The 16203-nt window shown below is 41.9% G+C and overlaps 1 protein-coding gene across 2 annotated transcripts; it reads right to left on the bottom strand.

Annotated features, from left to right (window-relative positions):
• Nucleotides 1–8148: 8148 nt before the first annotated feature.
• On the bottom strand, nt 8149–14523 carry LOC127610498 (cell adhesion molecule DSCAML1-like). Of its 2 annotated transcripts, XM_052080714.1 has the most exons (14): nt 14254–14522; nt 13840–14178; nt 12974–13102; nt 12722–12889; nt 12553–12623; nt 12024–12270; nt 10782–10865; nt 10386–10457; nt 10176–10304; nt 9904–10068; nt 9430–9482; nt 8588–8690; nt 8476–8506; nt 8149–8398 (listed from the first exon to the last, which is right to left on the bottom strand). In XM_052080714.1, exons 1-14 carry the CDS (start codon nt 14315–14317, stop codon nt 8341–8343), a joined length of 1713 nt encoding a protein of 570 aa, XP_051936674.1. In that variant the 5' UTR covers nt 14318–14522; the 3' UTR covers nt 8149–8340. The 2 variants fall into 2 exon arrangements, 1 of the variants encoding a protein (XP_051936674.1); XR_007964877.1 differs by lacking the exon at nt 8476–8506 and having other exon boundaries at nt 8507–8690; nt 14254–14523.
• Nucleotides 14524–16203: the final 1680 nt, after the last annotated feature.

Genomic DNA, 16203 nt, shown 5'->3' with positions numbered 1-16203 from the left:
TACAACCGTAATGCAGCTGCTCACAGTAGGATGCCAGTAACTTCGTGTTAATACCAAGGCACATTTTTATTGATGAAAGAAAGTTAAATGTGCCTCTTTCCAAACTCACTGTCATCGTATAGCGTCTCTGGTCTAACGGGATTTACATACACCAGCTGTCCGCATCATTATAATCACTTGCACAATCCAGTAGTTGTGTCCAAAAATATAGACTGACAAAGAGAATGTAAAGTTTGTCAAGGGTCCTAATTCGCGAGATCCTCCCAAGAGGTGCTTCTAATGCAGTGATGAGATAAGTTTTTGGAAATACGAATCGTCACTTGGCCAATTGTTTGTTTATTTTTTTCTCTTCATATATATGAACGAAAATGTGAGATATGAGTGCAGTTTAAAATCCCACTCCGTGCCCGTGGCAACAACATATTTTACATCTGGTCACCATCGATTCAAATTTGTTTCCTTGCAGTGGAAGTAGAATATCAGTTTGGAGTGAACCATTACATCAACCATTATCGTTTGAAAATCATCAATAAACCCTGAAGAAGGAAGTAGGCACAGTTGTGATTTTTGCTCACATTTGCCGTTTGCAGGTCATGTAGACAGCAAATGCTATTATATATTTTTTTTTAACAGTGCAATTACGTTGTGAGTAGGTTTTCTTGTGAGAAACGGGTTAAAAAGCAATTTTGGGTGTTTTGGGGTGGGACTGAAACAGATACATAGCATTCAACTGTCATTTCTGTTGATTCGTTTGCAGCACTTGGTGGGCATTGGCGGTAGTGCTCTTGAGTGATTTAGGTCCTATTTAGCTGACAGAACCTTTTGTGTCAGCCTTGCCTGCTCTGAGTCACGTACTGCTCTTCTGTCATGTGGTGTTCCACAAGGCTCAATTCTGGGGCCTCTGCTGTTCTCACTGTACCTGCTCCCATTGGGTTCCATCTTAAGGAAACATGGTATTTCCTTCCACTGCTAAGTAGATGACTGTCAGATCTATGTCCCACTGAGCAAAAAAGATGCTTTCTCATTGAGGCCACTCTTATGCTGTCTGGAAGAAATCAAAACCTGGATGGCACAAAATGTCTTGAATTTCAATGAAAAGAAGACAGAGGTGAACCTGTTTGGTCCCAGTGGCCCTTGTACATCCCATTCTGTAGACTTGGGCTCCCTGTCTCCTTATCTTAAGTCAACAGTTTCAAACTTGGTCTTAAACTGGACAGTGATTTTAAACGTGACCGGCAAATTGGTGCCGTTGTTAAATCCAGCTTCCTACATCTTAGACAGCTGGCTAAAGTAAAATCTCTCCTTTCTCATGAGCACCTTCCACATTTCCCACCCAAACTGCAAGTTTCCCCCTATGAATTAATCCAACCATTATTCAGCCTTACCTGCCATGAATGTATGCAGGAGTTTTCATGGATCCTCCACATCTCTGTCACCATGGTCATTTTGATGCCGTCCACGTCTTCAAAATCAGTCTTCTTGATGACACTTGAGATTGGGTATTCATCCATGCATTTTCTAACCTCACGAGGGTTTCACGGGTGTGCTGGAGCCGATCCCAACTGTTATTCAGACAGCAGGCGGGGTACACCCTGAACTGCTCTCCTGCCAATCGCAGGGAACACAGAGACGAACAACCGTTCGTGCTCACACTCACACCTCGGGACAGGTTGTTCCACCAACCTGCCATGCATGTATTTGGAATGTAGGAGGAAACGGGTGCACCCGGAGAAAACCCATGCAGGCACGGGGAGAAACTCCAAACTCCACACAGGAAGGCCTGATAATAATAATAATAATAATAATACATTTCATTTATAAGCGCCTTTCAAAACACTCAAGGACACTTTCCATCAAAACAAGAACATTAAACCCACAGATAAAATTATAAATAATAGAAGGAGAGATGAATTTAAACTGAATGTGATTTTAAATAGTGGACGCCAGCAACATAGCCGTCGCAAAGGGTACTAGCCGACGCAGCCAGGTCGGCCAACATGCCGTGGTCCGCGGATCGGCTGCCTTTTCTGCCGTTGTCTCTGCATGCCCGGCAGGAGGACGACCAAAAGGAGGTGATGCCCCTGGAGCCATCGAGGTGGGATCCCCACGAGGTCCGTGGCGGGTGCACCCCCGGGAAGGACGAAGAGCGACGCCCGGGAAGCGGTGCAGAGCAGGCGAACAGGCAGGACGCCGCAACAGCGCGACCGAGGACAACCGTGCGACGACCGACGGCCCAAAACCACAACGAATCACCACATGACGAGAGCAAACTGCAGAAACGTCAGAAAAACGCTTAAAAAACGCTTAAAAAAAGAATCTCTCTTCAGATTTGGGTATTTTTGTAGTTTTGTAGCCGCAGTTAGAAAGGAGTGTTTGCGCCAATGTGGGAATGAACACAGCCGACTTGTTTCCAGTCCACTGAAAGCGGCTCCACGCATTCCCTTTAAATTCAGGAGAGGTGTGCAGTGGAGTCACTGCAGAAGATTACAGCTTGCAAGGTATACAGTTTAAGAGGAACTGCAAACAGATCTTCACTTGCAGATAATGTCAATTTGGCTATGGCCAGAGCACCACTGTGAAGAAAGAGTGCGACCGCGACATATTATCTATGTAATATAGAAAATGTCCTCAGTGTATCAGAAAGGTGCAGCGTGTTCTACCAAATCCCCAAGCACCGTAATCTAGACTGGCCCCGGCACAAAAATTGGCCAGTTTTTACGCTAAGCGCACATGCACCTCTCTATGAGAATAGAGCTCGTGGTTTGTAGTTTAGGTTTGAAATATATCTTTTCTGCCACCTATTCATGAACTTTTGTGACACATCTCGTACACCACCACAAATTACAACCTCAATTTTACAAATATCGTGAGGTGTAAATTGTTTCGTTCCAGTAGGTGTGAGAACCACATCTCCCACTATTTCTATCCATGTAGAGTACATTCAGCATGCCCAATCCCTTGCAACAAAGTTTGGAATGTATGAGTCACTTGCAAAATGAAAATTGAAGCAAAGGATAAGCTGCAAACGCTTCCCTTAGGTGATGCAGACAAATGTCTTGTTTGTTCACCAGTGAATGGCCATCATTCAAAGGAGTGTGCATGCCAACACAAACGCTCAGGGGAGAAGAATATTATTTTCCCGTATGAAGTAAGTAGAGACAATATTACAAACCAAAATCATAACTGTTGCCCAGAGGTGGGGGCGAGGAGAGACTGCTGTGTAAGTGAATCATCATCAGGTATAGACAGGCAGACAGACCGACAGACAGACAGACAGACAGACAAATGGATAGTTAGAGAGATAGATAGCACGCTTGAATATGTCACCAAGCAGGTTCCCTGTCCTCCATTGATAACAGCCACTAATCCCTTGATGTGATTACCCCTCTCTCGCTCTTTCTCCCGCTGCTCCCTCCATCCTTAAACGCTCCTCTTATTCAAAAGTGCACGTCACGTGTCTTCTATGGCAGAGCTCAGCTGCGCCAATCCTCTGAACTGATCCAAGACTTCCACTGTGTTCTGCTGCCAAGCTGATGGAGATCTTCCAGTTTGACGATTTTCTTGAGTGGAACTCGCCTCTGGGCAGGTGTATAAAAAGCTATGACGTTAGCTGAGCGGATGCAAAGAAATCTAAAGAGATTAGGAGCCATGCCTGTATTCAAAGCGCTGACACTTAATGCTCTCTGAATGAGAGGTGGCATGTGATATGAATCGTACAAGCAGTGTGGTTCAGGAGGTTCAAACGTTTGTGGAAATGTCTGTGAGCGTCGAAGATTATGAGAGTGCTCAGAAATGCAACAAGCATGCCGTTATAGTTATTTTTGTCCCCAATGACATGTTGCCAAATGATTTTTCTCTAGTATTTGATGAACTCAGGAAATCAACCTGAACTCCAGCGGGTTTCTATGGAAACTTGCAGAGGAGGGTTAAAATTTGCCACTCGTATCAAGATGTGCTCAATAATAACATGTAATATACGGTATGTGGTTGAAGTTGTCAATCTACATATTGCATAACAGGTTTCCTCGAACAAGCTGAAACGTTCAGCACACAAAAACAAGTAAAATGCTTGAATCAGTAACAATAATTTGACCGATATATGCCTGTGGAAACATTTTGGGGTCAATTTGCCATCGTGCCCTGAGATCCCTAAGATCCTGGAATTTCAAATCAGTTTGCAAGCATTTAAGGCATAAACTCCTCACTTCACACTCAAGTGTGTTTTGTCTTTTTGTGTCACCACAGAAAACAATCATTTTATCATTCATCAGATGTATGGATTTTTAGGATGGGATAGAATGCTGCTCCCACATTGGCTCTCAATACACTGTGTGCCAAATCAAGAGTCACATAAGTGTATTTTGGTCATGAATTTGAAAACAGAAAGACGGTATCTTCGCTAGAAGTATTTGAAACCAGGCACATTTCCGAACTATGCTCTCCGCATGGGTTGATGCAGATGCCTCAATAAAGTGGCAACACTGCACATGGTTTACTTGGTCTACTTGGTGTCTCCATGGCAACTGTTACTGTATGTATGACCTCAGATCTTGTCACAATTGACGGGCTTGGAGGCGATTTTTACAGTAGACTGTTTTTTTTTACCGCCCCAACTCTAGTTTTAATCTGGGTTTTATTTATTTATTTTTTCAGAGATTTTACTCTGTTACTTGACTCTTGCTGTAACTTGCACATTGACAAGCTATGGCTCTAATAGGATGAAATGTTCCCTTTGAGCTGTCTCAGTTAGTAGGGGGGTGCTTGGCAAGACTTGAATCAATTAGTGCTTCTTTCATCACCAAATGAGCCACTGGCTGCGCATGGTTTGACAAACTGCATCCGTGTCTCGTCTAATTTTTGTTCTAATTCACCTCCTATTTATTTTCAGCTCTGACGCTGTCATCTGCTCTATGAAGGGCCAACATCTGGTGGCGCCTTACATTCATCGTGGCAACGTGGTCTGCAGACCAGCCCCTCCTGTGGAGCTCAGTCTTTGGTGTGTGTGGCACCGTACAGTCTCCACTTCCTGAGTGCCGGTGCCTTGATGTGGCCAGAATGTTGGTGCATGATTTATTGCGCCGGTCGCTAATACTGCCATTGTTCTGGCCAAACGCACTCTCGCCTCTTTTTCGATCTCCCACCTGTGGTGTCATGCTGCAGCCCGTATCCAACAGTGTTAACATTGCTTTGCCTGCATGATGAGCTCAATGCAGATGCACCGAAATATGGTAACTTTGCAAAAGGCCACTGCCATGGGGTTGCCACATGCATCATGAGCTAAGTTGAACCATGTGCTAAGCTAAAGCATGTAGCTTACTAGGCAGGCAGCCCGAAGTGGCAGTTTTTTTTTTTCCTCCAAGAGTCTTCACTAGCAACACACTTTCTCCTTGTAATCAGACAGAATTTAGTAGAAACAAATGTATTGATATTGAAATGGAGACATTCTTTTAAAATAACATTATTTTTTTATTTCTTCAAAACATCTATTTTTTTCAGATGAATATGACTGAAGATCAAGATTTATTTCAAATAGAACGTTTATTTGAACACTGATGCTACTTCATCTGAGAAAATGTACTGGATCATGTGACTGTCAGATTTGTGGGTCAGATGCATCCTATTGATTCGATAATTTGAAAGAAAAAATATTTTCAATGCTTACACTTGGTTACAAATATGTATTTTTCCAATGAATATCTTTTTAAGAGTTAGAGCCAGAGGTACCGGTAATATGGAAACCTGTTGTATTGCTAAAAGGAAATGGAAAATCAGTCAGAGCCAGAGCACAAACACCAACTATAGACAATATAACAATTTGGGATGTCAGAAAGAAGAACCTAACCTCTTGTGTGCAAAGTAACAGAATTTCTGACATGGGCTTATCAAACAACATGAATGATTTATTCAACGACAGCGAATGCAAAATGTGTTAAAAGGTCTACAGAAACATTTTGTTGACCAATCTAAGAGCATAACCAAGTGATTTGAAGATCCTTCACTTTGCATCAAGATAATAACCCCCAAAATACAACAAAGGAATTCATCATCTGAGAGAAGTGGAAACGTTTAGACTGGTCAATCTCCAGACCTACAATTGCATTTATTTTACCCGCTGAAGAACAAGTTGACGAGAGTAACCCCAAAACAACCAACCGAAAGACTGTGTGTGTGTGTGTGGGGGGGGGGGGGGGGGGATATATATACATATATATAAAAAAATGTAAAATCCTCGTCTCACCCTATCCCAGCCTATCCCAGCTGTCTTTGGCCAGTGAACTGGTTGCCAGCCTTTCACAGGGCACTCAATAATACGCAAAAATAAAATAACATAGCCAGCAGACAGTAAACTGTACATAAAGATCTAAATGAAGAACATGGCTTATACAGTATGGATAGGGTAAATAGCTCTCTCTCTCTCTCTTTCTCTTTATATATACATATAAAAATCCTCGTCTCACCCCCCCTCGGGTCGTGTCCGTCCCTCATTCAGCCCGGGTCCTCTACCAGAGGCCAGGTAGCTTGAGGGTTATGCGCAGTATCCTTGCTGTTCCCAGCACTGCATATTTCTGGACTGAGATGTCCGATGTCGTTCCCGGGATCTGTTGCAACCACTCATCTAGTTTGGGGGTCACTGCCCCGAGTGCTCCGACCACCACAGGCACGACTGTCACCTTTACCTTCCAGGCTCTCTCCAGCTCCTCTCTGAGCCCTTGGTATTTCTCGAGTTTCTCTAACCATGCACACATATATATATATATATATATATATATTTTTTTTTTTTTTTCAGATGAACAGCGATATATATATAATATATATATATAATGTGTGTGTGTGTGTGTATACACATATATTTATATATGTGTGTGTGTATACACACACACACACACACACACACACACAGTCTTTCGGTTGGTTGTTTAACGTATGAAAAACCAAAAAAACCTCATCAAAATCATCTAACCATTCCCACCCACAACCACCACTGATTTTTTTCTTATTTAATTAAGAGCCACACAGAGCAATGAATGTTTGAAGAGACAAATGAAAGAACCGTTGTGGACATGGTGCAAAACACTATGAAGCCTGCCGTTTGTGCAAGGTTTAAGCAAAGGCAGTACGGTGGTCGAAAGATGCATACGGCGCACAATGTGATTTTGTAGGCCACAATCACACTCTGCAGTAACATGCTGGCTTTTAGATATGAAGTTTGTGATAGGCTTTGTTCTATAAGTAACATCACCAGCATCTTCCTGTGTAAGTTGTAGAACTCGATGGATATATGATCAGCTTCTTTACCCATGAATCTCTTCTTCCATATACAGTATAACCATGACTAAATATTGTGCCATGTTGTAAGAGCTGAAAAAACAGTACTTGCAGTCACTCCAACGCTCCCTCATTGTTGGGTGATATCCTGGCACACCACTACCACAAATCTCCAATATATCAAATTCCTTCCACCGATTTAGATGTTTATGAGACAGGTGGATAGAATTCGACTTTGGCAACAGTTGATCCTCATGAGAATGTGACACTGATGGTGACGAAACTGCAATGGACTCTATTGTGGGGCCGTATCGCCCTCTGCTGGCGCTTGGATACGAAAACATGGCTATTCATACCGGTTACAGTACAGGTAAAAGTAATGTTACAAATCGCCGATATTGTCATTATCCACATCCATCCAGCCGCTTCTCCTTCACGGGCCTATTATCATTATTATTATTTTAAATGGTGGCCCGGTAGTCCAGTGGTTAGCACGTCGGCTTCACAGTGCAGAGGTACCGGGTTCGATTCCAGCTCCGGCCTCCCTGTGTGGAGTTTGCATGTTCTCCCCGGGCCTGCGTGGGTTTTCTCCGGGTGCTCCGGTTTCCTCCCACATTCCAAAAACATGCGTGGCAGGCTGATTGGACGCTCTAAATTGTCCCTAGGTGTGAGTGTGAGTGTGAATGGTTGTTCGTCTCTGTGTGCCCTGCGATTGGCTGGCAACCGATTCAGGGTGTCCCCCGCCTACTGCTCAGAGACAGCTGGGATAGGCTCCAGCACCCCCCGCCACCCTAGTGAGGATCAAGCGGTAAATGAAGAAGCATGAGATCTCAATGACTTGCGAGCCTATGACCTCAGTGATACAATATAAAACACGTCCAATGTATTTATTTATTTATTGATGATACACTAATATACTGGGATACAGTAACATACTGATAAGGCTCCACTACGGCAAGCCATTTATAAGGGCCATACTCCTCCATGTTTCACAGTAGGCATACAGTACAAAATGAAAGGAAAGCATATTGCTATCGCTGGTATTCATGTTGACATCTTTTAAAGAGTCATGTCTCACAGCTCCTGCATGGACTCAGAACCTCTGTAAAGTATTACTCCGCGGCTCAGCCACCTGTAAAAGAGAACGCATTTGATCAAGTCAAACATGCCTTTGAAAAGGAATTTAGTGACTAGGATGCAGACACTCACAGGCTGGGGTTGCCTTTTTTCACTTTCGTACCTGTGAGGGCACACACGCGGGACAGTTCATCAAAGGGACTTGCTGGATCCGAAGTATCTCTCGCTCATTTAGCATACTCACGTCTCAGGTGCCATGTAGTCACAATGGCAAGAATCAACAACACCAGCACAAGTGGAAAAACGATGGCAACAATGCGGCCATTTCCACCGTTCTCAGAGCTCGTCTATAAGATAAACGGTCATGTTTAAAGATTAAAAAAATAAAAAATAATTAAAAAAAAATACAAACCACCTGTCCTTCATTCATCTTTACCCCACAAGGCGGCAATGCAATGCAATGCAGCTGTTCAATTTACTGTACTGTATTTGACATTTGTAAGACAGTAAGACAATTTTAAAAAAAATTGTATTACCACACACAAGGACTAATTTTCAGCCACTGTGCATATGCAAACTACATGAACTAAACTTCTCACGTAAGGACATTATACCAAAGCACGGAAATTAAGATTAATTTCAATTTAACAAAAAAATATATCTGTATTTCTGTTTCAGAATAAACCACTTTGTGGCATTTTCTAGAGGGTTATTACTTTGATGTCATTAACGCAACACGGCACGTCATTAGAGAAGCAACATGCCGAGCATGCTTTGTTGAAGTGACAATTAACACTTGTGACTGTGATTAGAACACTCTAAATTAAACCGAAGTGTGATTGTGAGTGCAAATGGTTGTTCGTCTATGTGTGCCCTGCAATTGGCCTGCAATCAACTAGGACTAATGAAGGCTTTCTTTGCTAATTTCACAATGAAACTGCGGGCCATAAGATGAAACCTCTTGGGCCGGTACCTCAGCAACCCCTCAATTTGCCTGGCGCACAGAGAAATTTCCTGGTGCTCCAGATGGGCCACTCCAGGCCTGACCACACAGTGTAAAACTTAAATATGTTGATTCATACTTACTGCAGCATGAGTATTACTGGTTGTGGGTGTTGAGAAAACATCCTGCTGGTGACCTGTGGAAGCCACAAAGAAAATGACAGAGTAAATTTTGGGGATTGAAATTGTATTGTTCAGAAATAAAGTCTTGTTGTTTTGCTTAACAAAAAAGTTGAAAAAATATTCATTGTACAATGTAGTAAACAAGTTTGAGATTAAATATTTACAATCATGTGTGAGTTTTGACATTTTTTTCTAATAGTTTTCATAATTCTTGAAAAATTTATCAATACATTTAATTCTTGTAACATTACAACTTTTTCTTAGAACAATTCAAACAAATCTTGCAATGCTACAACATTTTCCCCCCTTTTCTGATAGATGAGGTCATTTTTTGCATCAGCCAGTAGTCCTAAGAAGAAAGTGGTAGTTTTCCTTTTGTAAGAGAAATTGTTATTCAACATGGGTAACATTGGTCAGAAAAAGTCACATCGTCACCTGTTTCTCCAGTCGTGAAAGTAAGGATGTTGCTCGCTTTACTTATACCCAGACTGCTCTTGGCAAACATGCGGATGTTGTATGTGGAGGGATTGATCTCTATGATGGTGGCCTCTGTCTGGTTTGGGCTGAAGTCCACGACTGTCTTTTTAACATCCCATGAGCCTGTCATTGTTGGAACAGAAGTCAATCTTGCACTAGATAGACAAAAAAGTCAATATGTGCTTTATAAATATTGTTTGAGTAATTTTACTGATTATACTATATCTTACCATTCAAGGCTTTATACTCAAGAAAATATCCGGAAATGGGGGCATCTCCGCCATACCCAGGAGTCCAGGAGAGAGAAACTGTATTGTCTCGAACCTCCTTCAACTCAACAACAGGGGGATCTGGAGGAACTGACAAAGACACAGGTGGCCAAAAACATATATTCAGATTGAATCAAATTATTCTGCCTGCAGAAGAGGCTAATGTGGTACCTGAGGAAAAACCTGTTGCGCTTTGTTCCCATGCCTCGCTGGCATTCACATTTGCAGCTGGAGTTGTGACATCTGTGAATACAAAAAAAAGGCGCTACGTAGATTTCTACCAGAAAGAATATGTAACTTCAGCGTGCTTGGAAATACTTGAAAAGTTTCACCACAGAAAAACATTGTAACACAGTAAGAAAATAGTTTATGCATTTATTTTTAACTCCGTTTACTATGGTCATAATCAGAATTGTCCCATTAATAATAGTAATTTACCATAATATACTATACTTACACTGTACCTTGTCTTCATTATTTTTTTCTGGTTCGCATAGGAAAATTCTGTTATAACATTTTTATCATTTCCCGTCATGAATTTGTTAACCGAGTGTGTGTCATAAGTACCTGAGATGAACCTTGTGGTGTCTGGCATCGGCCATGTAATGGTGAAGAGTGTGTTGACTGTTGCCTGGGTGGATGTTGGGAGAGCTGAAAAGAAGTTGGGCCAATTCCTAATTATTTTCTACATGGTGTTAAAAATCATTTGCGTGTTTGTAATGTAAAGTCACAAAAAGTGACTGTATTCGCCTTCATGCGAGATCCACATTCTGTATCTGTAAATGTACCGGTACACTCTCCGGTCTACTTTGATGAAGCCGTAATAAGTCTAGCGCCAAGCGAAGGCGAAACATCACACTGTTTTGCACATGAAATTTGGATTTTGTCACAACATAGCCACATGGGTTAAGAAAGCTCTCAAATAGAAAGACTGAACAACAGAAAATTCTATTAATTGGCAGTGATGGACTCATCAGTAAATTCCGCCAGTCCATCATCACCAGTCGGTCATTAGTTCAGACTGGCTGAGGATGTCAGTCGTCAGTCCGTCACTCTGTAATTGTTAATTTAACTGTGCTTCCGTCATCGCTAAATTACAGGTTGTCACCGCTATTTTAGGACTGTCCATAAAAATTGGTTGTGAGGGAAACAGCAGGCAGTTTTATTCATCAAGAAACACCAAATAATAAGAATAATTCTTATATTATTACTGCTCCTCATCCTGATTGTCCTCCCCAACTTATTCGCCATAAATGTCATGTCAACGTTCGGCTAGCACTAGAACATAGTAGGAACACTCAAAACGTGCAGCATGATGTTTTGCATTCAAAGACGCTCGACCTCAGTACAGCCTCTGCAGTGCAGATGCCAAAAGACACTTAAGTCTGAGAGAATGTGGGCACTGACGGATTTGTTAGCGTTACACCCAGAAGGTGCGTAAGTGACACTTTTTAGATGCTGGAAGAAAGTGTGAAGCCATGCAATTTTTCTGAATTAAACACATGGAAGAATAGGCCCATAATTCTTTCACTTTCACTTTTTTTTTTACTGAAATAGCATAAGTGACACTTTTTAGATGTTGGGAGAAAGTGTGAAGCCATACAACTTTTCTGACTCAAGCAAATGGAAAATAGGCCCATAATCCTTTCACTTTCACTTTTTTACTGAAGAGTTTTCAGACTCCAGTTTATCAAGATGCACCCGTATAAAATCATGTATAATTGCATAAAACGAAAGAAATGTAATGATGCTTTCGAGTTTTGCACAGTAGTGCACATTTACGGTAAAAGTAATTCTATAATAACTCACTGTCAGCCAAAGTGGAGCAGAGGGGCGCGCTCGATGCAGGCCCGAGTCCTGCGTTGGTCTGGGCCTTTATCAGCACACTGTACTGTGTGGAAGGCCTCAATCCACTCAGGATGAGGCTCTCTTGCGGCTTTGTGGCCGTGACACTTTGCCGCTGCCACCATTTGAAATGTCTGCCGACAGGGTCGTACTCTCTGTAGCTGACGCTGTAACTTTGTATAACACCATTTCTCAGGTCGGACCTAGGAGGCTTCAGTTAACACAATCATTATCGTTATCAACAAGTCTAAAGTCCCTTTAAAAGTGAAAATAAATGACATTGAAGTGCGACACACTATAGGTAGTTGTTCACAATTTTACAAATCTGAATCGACAAGTACTTCACTTAAAATGACACTTCAAAATCTTACCAGCTAACCATGGGGACATTTTCAAAGAGTAGCAATTTACTAAAAATGTGTGGGTTTTTTTATACATTCATCCATCTGTTTTTGTTGAAGGATTTTGGATATAAATGATCAAAAATAGCTACCTTCCAAGACACTCTGATGCTTGTGGACGAGAACGCTTGGAGATGCATGTCTAGTGGCGGGCCATCTGGCGCTAAGCAGTAAAGAAATGACAGGACAACGGTGATATAAAATGGACGAAAATCTCACCTGAATAAGCCAAAAATGCTACTTTGTAACTTTCTACTTTACCTGCTTCTTCTGTGGCGACTGTGAGAACATTACTGGCATCACTTATGCCCTGACTGTTGATTGCAAACATGCGAAGGCTATAATACTTAGCTGGCCGCAAGTCCACGAGGGTGACCCGAGTCAGGTTTGGATTTGACATGTGAGTTGTCACTGCGGTATCCCAAAGAGCTGTGTGGCAGAAGAAAAAAACCACAAGTGTGAAATGAGACACTGTCCTCAGAAAATGAAAGGTTATGCTAAGATTTGGCGTACCCTCTTTGCTCTTGAGGTCAATCCTATAAGACTCGATGGGCCTCCCGCCGTCAAACACATGAGACCAGCTCACGGTGACAGTTCTGTCTCTGACCTCTTGCATCTCCACCTTGAGTGCATCAGGCTGCGCTAAAGAGGTAGAATTGCTATTAAGTATGCAATCACAATGAAGCTGTCATCACTTTGGCTGGAGAGCTACACGGTGCGCACATTTTCTGACCCTTTCTTTGACCAAGGTGGTCCTCGAGGATGGTTCAAAGACAGAAGAAATAATTGTGCTTTAGTAGGCTCATATTCTGACAAAGTTTTAATTTTTCTAATTTGAAAACAGATATCTATACTTTCTAAACCTCACTTTGTCCAAAATTATTTTCTGAACTATGCAACGTAAAACAGGTAAACAGCTCGATAAAGATGTAAAGTCAATCATGGATTTTTGAATAGTGTGACCAGTATTATTATTTTTTCACCTCTGTATGATATAAATTGATAAGTTTTGTGTGCTAAAGTTTATTGTTACACCAATTTACTTAAAAAGTGCTGTATAATTGACTCAAATACATTTCAGAGGCAGTCATTTTTAATTTATGTTTTACTTCAGTAAAGGAGTTGAATCATTGAGCATTTAATATCATGTGATTATGAGTTTTTCCATGCCTGGATGCGCTGTTTAGACCAGGCTATGTTATTGATGTGTGCGAACTGTGAAGCCTTTTGAGACTCTTTGGTTATAACGTTTTTTATAAATAAATGCAACTTGACTTGAATCAGTTCCTTTATGTCTGTACCAGAGCAACACTAAAGTATGTCTGAAGTACAGAGTGTGAGTACTTTTGCCTGACAATCGAATACAATTTGGTTCTCACCTGGAACCACCATCAGGCTCATCTGATGTTTGCGGTCGTTGAACCAGCCTGGGATTTCCACACGGCAGCCGTACACGCCCAAGTCGCTCTCCACAACCCGTCTGATGGTCAGTGACACATCTCCCTCCACGATGTTACCCATGAGCAGGTAGCGCTCTGAAGATCTGCTGGTGACCGATGTTCCGTCCGTCTTGATGACCTCGTTGGCGCAGCCCCTGCTGGGGAGTGGACCTCGACCCCAGCACACTGACAGCTTGCCATAGTAGCGAGCGTCGTACTTGCACGTTAAAGTGATGTCTGCCCCAACTTTAACCTCCACTTTCGCTGCAAAGCTGCACTCTGCAAAGGCAAAAAAAAGAGTGAAACGTGATAAACGCACGACAATATTGATTGGCCCAATACCTCTCTTCTTACCTAGAAGAAAGTAGAGGATGCAACACAAACTGTAGTATCTACTGACAAAGTACCGGTAAGTCATGGTAACATCAGCTCAGTGAAGAACTTCATTCACCTGCTACTGGGCATCAAAGTGGACCGCAGAGAGGTTGCAGCTCTGACAAGTTTCGAAGTCACATGCTGGTGTCTTCGATGTGCTCACACAAACAGTTTTGCCGGCCAAGGTGGGATGTAGAAGAGGTCTGCTTCCTTCTTTGTGGTTTTGGTTCCTTCTCCTTCAAGTGGCAAGCAGTTTTCTAAGTGATGAATAGACGGAATTGAGCTTATCAACAAACTTTGGAGCTCAGCTAATGTGAACCTTTGACTGTCATCGGCAGTAACAAATGAGGCAATCTCAAATCAGAAATCAATCAGTCATTCTTGAAATAGGAGCTACAAATTTCAGCGAGCGCATTGGCTGCTCCGCGGGCGCCCATCCATCTCGAAGAGGCCATTTGACACAATTTTGCGAATTGCAACTCTGAAAGCCTATTTTGGAAGAAGAATGTTTTGCTTCATTTTTACAATATATTACACAAACACGGGAAACGTAACGTTCCAGAACCTTTGCCTGTTCTGATCGCCCATTCAAAAACACCCCTCGTATAGAATAGGGGGCGAAAGGGAGAGATTGTCCTTCAAAAAACAAAAACAAAATGGTAATCATCCATGCATCCATCCATTTATTACACTGCCTACTCTATTTAGGATCATAGTGTCATGGGAATGACTTTTACCCATAAGTAGAAAAGAGACAGGACATGCACAAAAAAAAAAAAGAAAAAAAAGAAAATGCTATTTAATTGAAGCGAGCATGCAAGGAGAGAGTTCCAATACAACCTGTTGGCTCTAAGAAGTGTCTGGCTATTTCCCAAGACGTGTCTGGCTATTTCCCCTAATGGCAAGTCATACATACAATATACAAACCTGAACAGACAGTTATTATCTGCCTCATACAACTGGCGCCTGCCAACCACTGCCATGTTGCTTTGAAATGACAATATATTATAAGAGAGAGAGAAACACGGTGAAATGTCTTATCCTCACACTCAAGTAGGATTATTTCAGGTTATCGTTAAAACAGAATACATTTCATGAGTGCAAGGGCATATTTTTTTCCTGTCACACTGGGAACTGGATCCGATTGTAACATCGAACAAAAAGCAGACTTCACTCTAGTCTGGCGGCCTGCCAATCATGTGGCACCTGGAGAGACACTCACATTCACAGCATCACGGAGTGGAAAGTGAACACATGCTGCCTACATGGAAGTCAAGAGGGAAAGTCATTCTAGCTTCAGAAATACCTAAAAGTCAAGTCAAGTCAACACAGATTTCTGATGAAACTCAAATGTTGAGAGTGTGAGTTGTGCAGGGGCTATCAGATGAATGTGACTTTTAGTCAGCTGAAAAGTCTAGTTACCCCAAGACAACACTTCCTCTTTGGCATCCAAAAATAAACAGCCAATAGCATAAATGCTCATGCATTTGTCATTGCAGGTTGGCGTAGGATATCACAAAGGGCTGCAAAATCAACTGAATGAAATGCTTTGCGAAAATATACTGTATGTAGGCTAAATGTGAAGCGAGGTGAGATAATGCATAATGTAAAGACATTCGAGACAAGAGGTGTGGTTTATCGTCCCTTTTATTTGCTTTGACCGACAAAGCACATCACCACATAGAGCTACAGGAGTATGATAATATGCATCGGTCAACAGTACCAGATTACACTGGAGTTATGTCAATATAAAATGAAAATGTATTACAAGATCTTCATAAACTTTAGGTTACCAATGACTCGCCATACATTGCTGAATGAGAGAGTGCTCACTCCTTCATATGAACTGCATGGAATGAAAACAGAATAAATTCCGCATACTATACAGGATACATAACATAACATGAAACATGCAAAACGAAGAGCTTT

This window comes from Hippocampus zosterae, chromosome 1 (genome assembly GCF_025434085.1).
Source record: "Hippocampus zosterae strain Florida chromosome 1, ASM2543408v3, whole genome shotgun sequence".
In the NCBI taxonomy this organism is placed as follows: domain Eukaryota; kingdom Metazoa; phylum Chordata; class Actinopteri; order Syngnathiformes; family Syngnathidae; genus Hippocampus; species Hippocampus zosterae.
The sequence above is the reverse complement of the archived record's forward strand: the minus strand, read 5'-3'. Positions and strand labels throughout refer to the sequence as shown.